This window comes from Podarcis bocagei (assembly GCF_964188305.1).
Source record: "Podarcis bocagei genome assembly, chromosome: 10".
Taxonomy (NCBI): Eukaryota; Metazoa; Chordata; class Lepidosauria; order Squamata; family Lacertidae; genus Podarcis; species Podarcis bocagei.
Genome location: NC_138135.1, coordinates 36,034,644 through 36,050,293, shown reverse-complemented (window position 1 = coordinate 36,050,293; position 15,650 = coordinate 36,034,644). Strand labels below are relative to the sequence as shown.

Genomic DNA, 15,650 nt, shown 5'->3' with positions numbered 1-15,650 from the left:
TGTGTGTGTGTGTGTGTGTGAGAGAGAGAGAGAGAGAGAGAGAGAGAGAGAGAGAGAGAGAGAGAGAGAGAGACTATTTGTTGTGTAGCTATTGTATGCTGCCCTGAGATTGGTACTGCTGAAGGGGGGATTAAAAAAACTACTAAATAAATAATAATATTTGAAATAATGAAAGGGAAAGAATTTTGGAATTCAAGGAAATTCATACAGAAATTATTTGCAAGAGAGAAAGCTTCTGATCTAAGTGTCCTTTGTTTCCGTCAGTAAAATCTGCTCAGAAACATGGGGGGAGGGGAGTTACCTAAAAGTCAGAGTTCTACACAATGTTCTGCTCAAAAAAAAACAAAACCCTTCTTGTTTTGAGTCTTTCATTAAGCTTCTCCAAGACATTTACTCTGAAGCAAAGGCCACTCCCCCACCCCTGAACCAACACTTTAAAAAGTCTTGCTGTACCATTCAGAGACCAGGTCCTGCCTTCATCCAAGCACCTCTTATAGTGCTGCTTGAAACAGGTGGCTTCCACCTGCTGTATAGCAAGGATGCTCTTGTTCTTTCGGATAAATTACCAAGAATTACAGAAAACTTATTCACACCTTGTTAAAGAAGAGGCTGAGGCCACTGTCCCAAGAATTTAGATTCTCCCAACCTTTCAAAGTTCCATTTTCCTTTCCCATATTTTCTCTCTTAAGGCCAAATGCCTCTTACATAGAGGCCAGAAATGACAGCCATAGGCACAAGGGGAAGTAATGAGAAAGGCTAGTTTGAGGTCTAGAAGCATAGTAGATAAAATTGCTGAATAATAAAACTCCAAGCCTGAGTTGGCTTGGATGGAGGGAACAGTTGTGATGGTGGCTTTCCTTCCTTGAGGCTGAAAGTACTCACCCTGCTGATGGAGAAGACAACGCCAGGTTTGCCAGAGCAAACGCCCATGAAGCAGTGGCGGAATTGCCAATAAAAGAGATGTTCACAGATGAAGGTGATGAGGCTGAGGGCCATGGCTGCTCCCAACATATAGAAGACTCCGGCCATGTTATCAATGTCCAGCTGGCTGCTCATTACCTCGTTCTTCTCATTATGGCAGATGCCAGTGAGCCAGAGAGCTTCTAGCTCCTCCATCTCACCTAGAAAAGATGGGTGAACAGTGGGTGAGTTTTAAGCGCAGCTTTTCCTCTTATGATCTACTATTTAGAAATGAAAGATCCTCCCCAGGGCTTGTTTTTCAGCTGAAACTCACTGGAGCTCAGTTCCCGCACCTCTCTGGTGGGTGTCATTGCCATTCTAAGAGAAGAAGGGAGGCATTCATGGTGAGTTCTGGCACCTCTTTTTCTAGAAAAATAGAACTGATCCTCCCTAACCCTCCAGTCCTCAAATTTCATTTCCACTTATGTTGGATTAACCTAGCCTGAAAACTATACTGGGGCAGTGGGGTGATGGGTCCACATATAAACTTATTTTTAATAAATAAATAATAGCTACAAAATAGAATAGCCACTATACACCAGAAGTTCATAGTACGGGTGAGTAACAAAAAAATGATAGCATTGCTGCTGACTAGTTGTTGTTGTTGTCTTAGAATTAGTGGTAAGTAGGGAATAATAGCTTCACTCATGGAGGCGCATTCCTAGTTCCTCATCCAGATCACTTACCATCACCAAAGAGCTGTAGGATTGCCAGATCCACTTGCCGCTTCCAGCCTGAATTCTTCTGGATGGCAATGCCATAGCCCGTTGAAGCAAAGACCTTCCCACTCCCAATTGTCACCAGCTTGCAGCCTTCATCTCTGCCAGCCATGTAGTTTAGCACAGCTGCATCATAAATAAAAGCATCCAGCTTCCTGCATGATGTCAAGAAACAAGAGAGAATGAAGTAAAGAGAAGAGTCTGTGCATACCTAAATCATTATGTGATGCTGAAGGAAGTTAAGAACTCCCATGTGACCTCAGGTAACCAACCACAGAGGAAGCCAGGCTGAACAATTGCTTGGGCACAATAAACATTGAGATGAGGGCAGGTTGTAGCATCACCACACAAATCCGTAGCATCTTCCAATGGATCTAAACAGGGTGCTAAACTGTAGCTCTCCAAACATTGGTGGATTGCAGCTCCCATTAGGTGCAGGCAGTATGGCGATGGTCAGAGATGATGGGAGTCTAGCAACATTTGGAGGGCTACAATTTAGTTAACTTTGATTTAAAGATGCCTATGCAGCCCGTGTAAACCATTTCATTTATGACTGAACAATGCTTTCTTCTTCAGCTTGTGAATTCAGCAGCATTCCTACCACAACTATGTCATGAATTAAGAAAGCAAAGCAGACTATTTCCCCAACCAAGCAGCTGGAAAGATAGCATTAGCCAAAATTAACTCAAATTAGCTTCAGCCAGGACCCCTGCTTATGGGAAGAATCCCATAGGCATCTTTAAAGATGACAAGTGGTTAGGAGATCAAGTTATGTCTCCCTATGAGGGCAGTAAATTTAGCTTTATGGGGTCCCACTAACCTCAAAAGAAAGAAAGAAGAAAAAGAATCAGTGCCCAATCAGAAAAATAAATTACTAGTCCCAGCAATAAGGGTGTGTTTGCACCAGCTACATTTTGAAGCATTCAGAGATAGAATTGCTGCCTTGTTCTGTTTGCACCATGAAGCATTTCCTGTCTTCATTGCTCAAATATTTCCACATGGATTTACATAATGTGTAGTTTGTCTTTATATGAGTAGAAAGGGTGGCATAGTGATATTCCCTCCCCCCCCCAACAAGAAAAATAGACCCAAAGCTGCCCTGTCTGGTCACCTGGAAATTATCCTTATTTGTTACAGGTTATCAGGTGAGTAGCAGCCTAGCATGACAAATAAAAACTTTAATTTGCATTCTCCAGGGAACAAACTGCGTATAGGCAGTCCTCCCTCCACCAGTAGAATAATCTGATTTCTGGGCAATGTAGAGGAGGAAGAGGAGAAAGGAATTAATAACCTCAAATGTAATGGAAAAATCATAGCTCGCCAGGTGGGTCAGAAGGTTTCTGGGACAGCAGCAGCTGCACCCAAAAAGAAATTTGTTGAGAAATAACTTAAGTCACATGGCAAACCAGTTACATAGGTGCAGAAGTTGTATGGAGCCTTTGCAAAATGGTTCAGTCATGGTTCCCTGGCACCCAAGAATTTAAAAGTTCTATTCAGGCAACCTGAATCATGCCTTGCAGCAAAGCATAAGTGGGGCCCTTACCCTCTCCCATTATAAAATGTGCACCAACTAGCTGTACCCTAGTATCCACATCTGCAAGGAGGAAGCCTTTGAGGCACAGCATGACATGTGAAGGCCTCTTCCTTGCAGACATTTGTGCTTTATGTGCAGATGCCAAAGGCATAATGGAAATATATTCGTTGTATGCAAAAATGACAGCTATTGAACACAGAAGACCCCAAAGAGGTGCTGTAATTCTCCACAACTGGTTTTTCCTCAGATGATTGCTATTCTGTCACTGATGATCTAGACTCCTTCATAAAACACCTGTGACATCAAGAGCAAGGTTAGTCAGTGTAGTTCTGCTCCCAGTTCATACGCTGATACAGAACATGAGCTGAATCAATGGAATAGGGCTACCTGTGAGTTTACACAAGTATAGTATGTGTGTGTTTACCATGGAAAAGATTCAGCCCTCATTTAAAAGTGGTTAGGATCCCCAACTTACTATATAGCAATTAACATTAGGGATTAAGATAATATCATAGTTATTTCAATAATAAAGAATTTTAGGTGATGTCTAGCCACAACTATTGCATTGCAGCTTACGGCAATATTTCCACCAGCTAATCTGCTTTTCAGAAAGTCTGCATTGATGCAAGAAGGGGAAGAATCATTGCTATATTACTTGCACATACGGTATCTAGTCAAAAAGAACAAAAAATAATAATAATGGATGAGATAAATTGTTCTTGACAACGTTGTGGTACATGGATTACATGCAATGTTTTAGCAGCAGGAATATTAGGGAGAAGGTTCTTCAAATCCCAAGAGAATTACACACACAGGTTTACATTAGCAACCTTAGAAGAGGCAATCTTACCCTGTCTTTAATGAGGATAGCGCATCTCCCACCGATCTTTGGTTGAACTTCACCATGTAGGCGTGCATCAGTTCGTAATTGTTGCGAATGTTCCTCTCTGTACTGCCATTAGGAACTGTCCCAAAGCGGAAAGGTGGTGAGAAAGCATTTGGGTTTTGGAACTGGAGAAAAAGAGAGAAAGAAAAGCTCTCAAGTTGTTTTCTCAGTGGTTATTTGAGAGAGAACCAGATTTTCTGGGATATCAAGTTGGTAGTTATTTCAGAGCTTTAATGGCATGTTGGCAACCAGGCCACAGCATGCCATGCATAAGAACTGTAATCCAAGAAAGCTATACATGTTCATGAAGGAGAACCATGCACGATGCAGTAGCTTTATTTGATATTTTCACTGCAACACTTTATACTGCCAAAGAGACAAGAGGCTGAGTTAAAAAGCGGTACAGTGATTCCACTATTAAAACCAAAGCAGGGGAAACAGTGAAATCACCTGCTGCATTTGCAACTACATACAATGTATTTCAACTGTAATATTTGTTTTAAAGCTGACACAGAACAAAATATTTCCCTAAATAGAAGAATATTTTCTACTTCAAATGTGATTGCCAATCCTGAGATGGCGGATGGAATGACTAGCCATTTTTAAAAAATCTACACACAAAAGAACATTCTAACTTATAATAGTGGTATGTAGATGAAGAGATGCAGCTATGCAAGTATAATTAGGCTTAGACATCCTGGATAGCTCAGTTGTTTAGAGAGTATGATAATGTCAAGGTTGCAGGTTTGGTCCCCATATGGAACAGCTGTATATTCCTGCATTGCAGAGAGTTGGACTGAAATGATCCTCAGGGTCCTTTCCAACTCTACAATTCTATGATTCTATGTAGAATGCTCATGATTCCCATTGGTTGAGTCCACTGGCGTTACCAGTGTCAGGGAGCAAGTTTAGACATGCATAACAATATCCATTAGTCCACCTTTTTACTTTCTCCTATATAAATTGATTGCTGCCATTTTTTTTCTAGGGAGGAAAGTAAACTGCTGCATTTGAGGATATTGGTACAGTGAGCGGGGGAAACTCTTCCCCAAAACTGAATGGCCTGGCTCATACTTGTTGGGGTCTCATTGTGTGTGCAGTGGGGAGTGCAATGCATGTTTGTAAACAGAAGTACACTATATTACATGCAACCTCATGAGTCTTTAGCATATACAAACTCCCTTCCACTCATGATCATGACCGACATTTTACTTGCAATTCTCTTCTGGGACCCAAAGGTAATAATAAATAAAGAATATAGAAAAATACAGCTGATACAGAAGGAGCACCATAATTACACTGGAACTAAAACTAGCAACATCATCTGAAAGCCTACTTGGTCCTAATGATTCTCTGAATAGCTGGCATGGTCTGAAACAGGTGTAGGAAACTTTTGCCCCCCCCCCCGATGTTGCTGAACTTCAAGTCCCAACAAGCAGAGCTGGTGACCAGGAATGATTGGAGGTGAACTTCAGCAACATCTGGAACTCCAAAAGTTCCCTATATCTGGTCTACAATCTAAATCAGTGAGATCCATATGTATCATCCATTTTAATTTATGTAAATTTAAAATTGCCTGGCATTGAAGTGGAATTGAAAAAATACAGTGACTCGTCTTCCTACTAAACATTGTAGCACTTTATGGAAATAATTTCTCAAAGAGAGAGTGTGCTCTATTGCAAGAGTTTCAAGTTATAAGTTCATGAATCAAAAATGTTAATGCAAGATAATGATTTCTTAAGAATGTTTGGCACATTTTCCTAAAGGCGAAGACAGAAGTTTACAAATACTTCTGGGAAGTATTTTCCATATCCACGAGCCCCCTGCAGAATAAGTATGTCTGCGTTAATTCCCTCTGCTGCCTTCACTTTCTTCACATAATGGATTTTGAGTAAAGGGGATTCTAATCCCCGTCTTAATTTGATATGTTGAATAGTTTCCATACATCATCCAGTCAAAAGCACTGCTGTGAGTATTCACGTTGTTTAATAATATGCTCTGTGGCTGATTCAGAACAACACTTCTTCAAGCTTCTGTACCCTCCTCTTCATTGAGGACATCATTATCTAGACCCAGTCAGAAGACCCTTGAGAAATTCCACTTCAATAAGTTTTGACCCCACCATCGAGATGAGACAAGAGCATTCCATGCAGCAGGTTCACTATGGGCAAATACTGTGTCCGGTAATGGTCATATACATAATCACCACTGTATACTGAAAAAATGCTGAACACCTCTCATATATCTACATTGTCCTGGTTCCTACCCAGAACATACCACAATGTGAAATTTAATCTGTTTTAGTGTTTCAAATTATTGTATGTTCTAATGTATTGCAATTTTTTCCTGATCTTATGGAAGAACTGCAAGAAAGAAAGAGATCTTCAGGGTCCTTGCTTACTGTGGACATTCTCAAGCAGATGATTACAGAGCAAACAAAAGTCATTTAATGAAAAATAGAAGTATTAGAGGAAAAATAGATACAAAATTGACAAGATTAGAAGGAACTGACAATGAAATGAAGAATGAAACTAAACCAGAGATGATTGAAATGGAAAATGGGAACAGAAATTGCCTAGAGGATCTAGTTGCTTTGGTCCTGTCTCATTTCTCAGATATCCCAACAATACTTGTATGGAATTTAATCATTTTCATTGGGACAGCAAAGTTTTAATCCTTCCCCATCCATGAGTCTGACAAAAATGGCCCTCCACCACAATTAACATTATAAAAAGGTTCCCATTGGCACTAATGGAGCTTGCTTCCAATGCTGATTGCAGTTTAATGGTGGTGTTCTGTGAGTGGGGAGGAAATAGTTAATTGTCCTCTCTTTGTGCATTGTGGTTCCAATAAAACACACACCCTCCTTCCATGCTGGGTGGCAATTTTTCAAAAATTTGTAATCCATGCAATTATTGTCTGTTTTGGCTATGAGACAATAATTTCTACCTTCCAGGCATACAACAGGTGTTAATTAACATAGCAAAGCTAGGGTGATTGTGTTATCCCCAATTACTTGTGTTATGAATGGTCACTTATCTTATCTTAAGCTTCACACAGAATTTTCACAGACCGCACTTTTTGCAGCTCATGGGAATATGGCTCCATCTACAACCTCCACCCACATGTGCATGTGTGGCCACACAACTGAATATAACACTTCATGCATCTGTCAAAGTGAATTCTAGTCCATTAAGACTTATGCCATAATACACCTTTTAATCTTTCAGGTACCGCAAGACACTTGGTTACTTTTTTCAGTAGCAGACTCACAAAGCTATTTGTTTCGAAGATGCTTCCAAATCTTTTCTAGGACTGCTGGCATCTCCCTTCATTTGAAGTGATGCTCCTCATTCCACAATGTATTGAACAGACCATATCTAAAGGCAGCAAAGTTTAACTGATGGCTACAGTACAGAGAACATCTCACTCTCACTCCTCTTATTTTATTTTGGCAGAAAAGGGTAGAAAATGGGATGGCAGCCATCTTGCAGGCCCCTTGCTGCTCCTGGTAAATTCATCCCTCATAAAACTCTTTTCAGGCTGAACTGCTGTAAGATTTTATATGCTACTTGGTTTACCCAAGTCACAATCAATGCTTTCTGGGGTTTTATGAGCAGTAAACTTTAGCACTGACAATTACGAAAACTCCTTAAAATCCATACACAGAGAAGTAGTGGTGGGAAAAGTGAGTCTTGATGTAAGCCAGGGGCCCAAAATCAGCATTAAGAGGTGGAAATTATGCCAAGGGCTTTCAAGTAAATGGAAAATTCCCTCCTCACTGCTGCAGAGAGGCATTTTGCGTGGCTTAGTAGCTACTTTTGCCAATCTAATAACGGGCACAATGAAGGAGACAGTGAAAGATGCTTAACAGTCAAACCTGATATTGATATTGTAGCAAAAATATCACACCACCCCAATCTCTGAGCAGTGCGAGATTCCAGGGGTCAGGCACTTACCCGGGGTTTGTGTTTCCTTTAGGAATGAGGCATGGTGGAGAGTGTGGTGTCTTTATGATAATATGGTTTATTGACAAATATATACCACCTGAGCTATGATGAAAGATTACCAAAGTCTGTCTCTCATTCAATATCTGGCACCCCAGAATTAGGAGGGGAGTCCAGGAACCCCACAAACTTGTAACCATTGGCGTAGCAAGGTTAGGTGGTACCCGGTGTGGAAAATGTTTTGTAACCCCTCCCCCATTGAATTTTATTTTTATTTATTTATTTAGCCAGCATGCAATAATGGTTTGACTCGTTTTGGGGGAGCCAGAATTGTTGAGCTTTTCTGGGGAATGCTTCGGCAGCAGGAAGCCTACACACGCAAAAGTCACACCGTCTCTCACAGACGTTGAGTGCCGCACAGCATTTTGTCACCCCCCTCAGAGATGGCACCTGGGGCAGACAGCACCCAACACACCCACCTTGCGACGCCTCTGCTTGTAACCATATAAACTATGGACCCATGCGGTGCACACACAGTAAACTTCTCTTACTAGGGTTGCCATATTTCAAACAGTGAAAATCTGGACAGAAAAGTATTCCGTATATGTCTGGGGAAATCCAGACGTATGGCATCCCTAAGTATACACCATCACTTCCTACTGTAAAAAAATCAGACTGCCAATGTGTACATATAGTTCAAAACTTAGAGCTCTTTGAAAATAGCTGTGATCCTTACCAGCAGGGGTGGTACATTTTTCTGTGGTAATACCAATACCTTCTGCTGGCAGAATAGGTATACGGTAATCCCCACCAGTACTGTGCAGAAATGTGCATTAAGGAATACTAAGGATGGCACGAGTGTTTCTGTGCTGCTAATAGATGGATGGGGAAAAAACATTTACTGGAATACAGGACATTAAAAAAACTTAGACATGAGAAGCCTGATAAGGTACATTGCACAGAACACAAGAATCCATTCCAAAGGGACAAAATAAAAACCTTTTAGAAAGGCAAAGAAGGCTTTGTACCTGTAAGCCATTCCGAAATCAATAGTACTTAAATGTGCTTTACTCTGCACAGTAGTGGGTAGGTGGGTGTGGGAAGGGGTGTGGGATCACATGTGTTTCAAAGTATCATTCCACATTTTATTACCATATATAAAGTGCAGACTAAATCCATGATCCCAGCACTCTCAGCCCGAGCTGCGTCGCTACACTAGGAATAACCAACAATAGGCTACATGCATGTTTGCCAATACACTGAGCCACCTCATGTTCCTAGGGCTGTAGAATCCAAATCTTGAAGATATGACTTCCAGCATCTTTTTAAAGTATTGCTAATTGTTCAATCAATGTCAATTGTACCTCTGCGACTTGCAACCACTCCCATCCCCCAGGCACCAGATCCAGCTCTGCAGTCCAGTGCAGAGAAATCTTGAAAATTAAATGCAAAGATCCATATGATACCAAAACCCTGAGATCTTTGGCTGCAAACTTGACAGGAACACACATAAATATTCATCCCCAGTCTGCAGGTTTTGTGTTTGTAACATTGAAGGGAACCAGCTGCCACTCACGTACCCATGGGGCCTAGAGGAGTGAAGGAAGAGACTGAAGAAAATGCCTTATTTTTGCACAGAAATTATTCTATCAGAAAACACCCCCCCCCCCAAGAATAGCCTCATTTCTGCCCCTAATAACTAGTGATTTGGACCAATTCATTTTGAGCCTGTAATACCTGCAAGTGCAATAAGCCTTAAAGGGCCAGGAAAAGGGCTGGCTATGAAAAGAATTTGTGACTCTGCTGCAGCAGAACTGGGAAAATTAGTGAAAAAGTAGGAAAGCGGCTTCCTCTTCCCCCCAGAAAGCCTTAGCTACCTATCAGGGCCTGGTGCATACCAGGTCATCATAGTACTTTTGCCAGGCCAGGGAACTAGAGGCTGGAGGGAAGGCTGGGCATGGTGAGGCAGAGACAATTCCGTGGCAGAAACAGCAGGAAGACCCCAAATAGGGAAGCTTTTAGGGGGTGTTGCATCTTGTCACATAGTGCCATTATGAAAGTTCACAAGGCTTCTCTGCTGGTGGCGTCCTCTTTTGTGCCAGAGTTTGATGATGACATAAAGCAAGGAGGCAGAATCTTTTTCCACCCAAAGGCTGCATTTCCTTCTGGACAATCTTCCAGAAACCACGCGCCAGAGATGAGCAGGGCCAGAGGGGAAAGTGTGCAGAGGAATAAATGTAAAACTTCCTTTGCCTAGTGGGTTAATTTCTACCGACGCTCATACCCCACCACCCACCCACCCTCCAGGCAAGAACGAGGCATCACCAGAGTTCAACAACACATTCTACCGAGGCAAAAACACTCAATGAGGGTGTGGAGCAGGGCCAGTGAGGTGTGTGGCCTGTGAAGAGGGTATGTGACCAGGGAGTGGGTGTGGCTTAGGGAGAGTCCTGTGAATCTGATAGGCCTGGAAGACCGCACATGGCTCCTAGGCCTGAGGTTCTTCACCTCTGACACAAAGGGTGAATGCCTCAGGACCCATTGCAGATTAGAGTACCTTAACACTTTCAAATGGAACAACATGGGAAAGCAAGTATGTCCTCTTGCTAATAGGTCATACGTAGAAGGTGGGTTTTTAGGAACTCTCAGATGTTCTGAGCTAGGAATGCTTAAGAATTCTGTTTCATTTGCATTTTTTAAGCAAAGCAACCAGATGTACAAATTGAAACAAAGTTATCCTTTGATTGTGACACAACTCCAAACATTGTGGTACTGTTCTCAGCTCAAAGAACTACCAAAAAGCCTATTAAATTGTGTTGTTTAGGCCAAAGTCTACACAAAATTGTATATTTTAGGATAAAAAGTATATTTTATCTAAAGATATGTCAAAAAATGTGCGTCCTGTGAGGAAATAAGTAACAAAGAATGCAGATTTCCATGCAGATTTATTAAAAACAAGAGAGAAGGCACTTATGAATGCAAAACATGCAAAACTGCTTCTGGGAACATGGCCAACTCCACCACTGGGCAGCAGATGCTGGAATTAGAGTAATGGGAGCCACCACCATTCAACGATTCCTTCTCAACACCCTTCTCTCTCCTCTGTTGGAAGACAGAACTGGGTGTGTCATGTGGCTTGTCATGCAACCCCTGCACTTAGGCCTGTTGTCCTCAGGTGCAGTGGAGGATGCCAATATTGAAGTAGAATTCCACTGCTAGTCCAGTCCACTTCTGAACACGGAATCAGGAACAGTTCATAATTCTATGCATTTACCTGACAGGGTGATGCAGCAAAGATAGCTTCCAGATAGCAGCATCACTGCTGCTTACAGGGATGGGAAGGGGCAAGATGGCAGCAAGGTTGGGGCTGTGCAGCCACACTGGCAGAGCCAATCCAGTGTTCCCACCTATGCATCCACACAGCCCCAGCCTTGCTGGTCCCTCACCCCTACCAGTGTGTGGCAAGTGATACTGCTACCCAGAAGCTATTGTGGCAGCTCTGCTCCACTGTGCAAGCCACACCTGCCTGCAGTTGGTGTGTGTGGGTCATCTTTTTTGCCTCAGGCAGCAAAATGTCTTGGGCCAATTTAACCATCAATTATTATTCTGAACTCACTTTAAAAAGTAAGAACAAATGTGTTCTAAAGAAACATCAAAGTGTAACATTCCAAAGAATAAACATATAAAAAAAAATGTCCAGTGGCACCTTATAGATCACCTAAGTTTGTTCTTGGTATAGGCTTGCATGTGCTTGCACACTTCTTCAGATACACAAAGGATACGTTTACGTTCATATAATTGAAGCCAATGTCTTGGAAAAACCAGAATCAGTTTACATTATTTGGTAAGTTATTTGTGAGGCCAAATAGAAAAGATGCAGCATTATTTAGCTATAGCTGCTCTTCTAGACACAGAGGGGAAGCAGCTTTTTAAAATGAAAGTGTCGCTTTTTAAAGTTTGTCTTTAAACAGTGAACAGAATTTTACATGGCAATTTAACAAGGAAGTTTGCATCTGGGGGATATTCAGCAGAGGTAAATGTTTGGTGCAGGAGGTGTTTATGTTGCAGTTTTGTCTAGTTTTATCATATCTGCTGTGGACTAAATTAGTGCTGACTTAAGCTCTAGTACAAGGCTGTGGTTTTGAGTTTCCATAAAGCAGTACTACTGTTTTGCTAGGTGCAGATAATCTCAGGGCTTATTCAAACTCCTTAGAAGGAACATGATAGGCAATATTTGATTTCAACAGCTAAATATAATATTATTGATTTCTGATGTTCATGGTGCTATCAGCAATATCTAAATAAAACAACAAAATTGGCAACAATATGATTGCAGGGAAGGAATGTGGCTATGATAAGTTTTGAAAATACAGCTTTTCAAAATACAAAAAACAAACAAACACAGGCATTCTGCAATTATCAGAATGCCAGAGCTCCCAATTCAATCGTTTTCCAAACACCCTAGAAATTTGAAGTTTGGTTACTCCCCCCCCCCGACCTATGAAAAAACAGTTGGTTAATATTTCATCTACCATTTTGGTTATTATTATTGTCTCTATAAATCCCTCGCTAAAGTCCTGTTTAATGTGAGTTAATGAAAGTCATTGTGGATAAGATATCTGGAGTTATTTTCTTTTGCTCACACGGCTGCCCAACTGTAGCGTGTTACTTACATCTCAATCAATCCTCAACCCAATCCCAAATACTTTTATTCAGGAGAAGGTCCCAGTGTGTTCTGTAAAATGTACTCTCTGGTAAATAAGTAAGTTTAGGGGTTCAATCGAAAGACTACTGCCTTTGTGAGAAGAAAAGAAGCTTTCTTTTACTTTTGTTTGTTTGCCACTTGATCTGCTCCTCATTTCTTTCATTATTGTCTTCTAATGAGAAGTTTGTTGTTATTAGGAACTTACAAAGCTACCTTATACGAGTCTGCCCAATGGTCCATCTAGCTCAGTATTATCTATGATGGTTGTGGCTCTCCAGGGTTTCAGAGTCTTTCCCAGCCCTACCTGAGGGAGCTGAGGAGCAAACTGGCCCTGTCTGCACACAAAACAGATGCTCTACCACTGAGCTACGGCTGGAGGGCACCAAGAAATCCAGTGAGGGATGTTTTCCTTCTACACTGATGCATCACACACTCAAATGCTGCACCTGTTGCTTCTCTACCTATCACAAAGCTCTGAAACACACAAGAGCCAGTAAGCAAAACAGGCAGAAACTCCCTTCATCTGTAATTTAGCTTAGTAAGTTCTCATACATTTTTGCCCAATTGTGAGCTTAAATGGGAATTGCTATAGCTACGGGTGGCACTAAATGGCCAAGGGGAAGGGGATCCACCAATTTCCTTGCAGCCAAGGGCCCAAACAAACTTGGAGTCGAGCCTGTCTATACAAAAGTCTATATGAAGGAAGAATATTTCATCTTCCAAATGCTGACATGCATAACTCATGTTGCCTCCAGTGTGCTGAATGTCCCAAGATATGCAACCACATTGCTCAGTGAACTAGAAGCCATTGTGTGTCCACAATACCCCCTTTTGATATATTCCTTCTGACAGGAATTTGAGATGGAGAGGATCTACCATGTCCTCATCATGAATCTCTGACAACGAATTTCAACTAAACTGTCACTCCACTTTTTATGTTCTACATAATGATGTTGATAGTGTGCTATCTATTATCACTGATGCTTGTTTCCTGTCTGGATTAGAAAACACTTCCCAAATTCAGTGTTCATTTATCTTGTAGGAGTTTTAAACTAGTTTCATGATGTAATGCATTGCAGAGGTGGAGAACCTGTGCTACTTCAGGCCTTGTTGACTCTTAACTTTCATTAGCCCCAGCCAGGATCTTGGATTGTCAGAGATAATGGGAATTGTAGTCCAACAGCATCTGGAGAGTCATAGGTTCCCATCCCTGCTATAGCACCTCAAGGCTGTAAGAAAACACTGCATTAAAAAAACAAAAACAAACTTGATTTCCCTTATTTTCCCCGACCTTGCATAACCCCTGCAGTTTCAAAGTGTTACCCCCTGTATTGTTTTCAACATACATTAACTATGAAGTATGGATTACTGCAGAGGGTGCCAATGTTGGGGGGCCAGTGGCCATATCTGGAATTTTGAGGAAGTTCCGTGGGTGTGTCCCAAAAAGGCTGCTATGGAGTGTGGCACAACAAAAAATGGCTGCCACATCTAAAAGAGTAGAAAAAGTGAAAGGACCACAAAATTACTTAGGCATCTCTCCCCCCCCCCCCAGTCAAGAGGTAGAAGGGCACCTGCATCAGTCACCACCACATTCAGTCACAGAGGAAAGCTCTTTGCACCTCTCCTCTGTTCAGATTTTTCTATTATTGTCTCTTGCAGTTGTTATTATTGTGAATTGCTTTGGTATTCACTGAATGAAAAGTGGCATGATGATGATGGTGATGCCTGGACCTCCATTGTAAGCTATCAAGGAAGCTAGACTGGATTACCTTTGAAGTCCCTTCCTGTTCTATGATTCTATAATTCAGGAAGGAGGAAGCTTTCTGACTCCAAGGTCCACACTCCTTCACTGCTAACCATCCAGAGTCCATGCGTCAGCAGAGGGAAGGGCCATACCCTCATACATAACCCACGTTTATATTCTCTCTCTCTCTCTCTCTCTCTCTCTCTCTCTCTCTCTCTCTCTCTCTCACACACACACACACACACACACACACACACCATTTCCCCACAATTAAAAGTAAAAATTGGTCAGAAATATAGATTTTGAATAATTGCCCACATCAATGGAGTGCAATATCCAAATTGGAAATTGAATCTGCCAGAGTGCCACACAATCCCTAATCAAGATATATGTGGGTGACTCTCTAAATCTGATCCCTGGAAGAAACCCCATGCAAAGGTGTATTCTAAGAACTTTTCCAGAAGATTTCCTTAAGAAGCCAATGTTAGGCAGAATCCTGATTTGAGACCTCATGAGTCCCAAGCTGGCTGAGTTTTCTTAGGGCATCTCCACACCATACATAATGCACATCTAAAGTGCATGGCTTCCCTGGAAACTATAGTTTACCTCTCACAGAGCTATCATTCCCAACACCCACAAAACTACAGTTTCCAGGAGTCTTTGAGGGAAGCCATGTGCTTTAAATATGCACATCAACTTTTGTCACTATTTCCCTCAGAAATGCAGATTCTGAAACATCCTCTCAGATATACCTTTACCAGATCCTAAGTGAGGAATCAAAGCCAGGAACTCAAAGCAGACTCTGAGACCTTCACTTCTTCCCTGTTAACGGTGAAACATATAACCAAAGTGCTTCCTGAGTAATGTTGGTGCACTGGTGTTCTCAAATATGACTTGTGCTTAGCACCAAGATTTTAATAGTTGTCACTGTAAATTGTAGTCAGTGATATCACTGAGTTGGGAATAAGAAAAGAAATAATTAGCAAGGAACTCTGAGATTAAAAGAACATAAAAGGAAGCTAAAAATAGCAAGTTTAAAGAAGGTTGTTCTTCTAAAATGAATAAAATCATAGCAGGGATCTAATTAGCAAAGAAATCTTCCATCACATTTCGTCACATGCAGTAAAGTGCACATAGTAGGTTCAGTAGCTTGAC

At 41.5% G+C, this 15,650-nt stretch overlaps 1 protein-coding gene across 15 annotated transcripts in view; it reads right to left on the bottom strand.

The window, feature by feature from the left end:
* Positions 1–15,650, bottom strand: part of GRIN2B (glutamate ionotropic receptor NMDA type subunit 2B) — a 295,203-nt gene that overhangs the window by 6,670 nt on the left and 272,883 nt on the right. For all 15 annotated transcript variants that reach the window (XM_081209487.1, XM_081209473.1, XM_081209486.1 and 12 more), the window contains 3 exons: positions 4,064–4,224; positions 1,647–1,834; positions 883–1,121 (listed from right to left, as the gene is read on the bottom strand). In XM_081209487.1, coding sequence (XP_081065613.1) covers positions 883–1,121; positions 1,647–1,834; positions 4,064–4,224 — 588 coding nt within the window. The remainder of the gene's footprint in view (positions 1–882; positions 1,122–1,646; positions 1,835–4,063; positions 4,225–15,650) is intronic.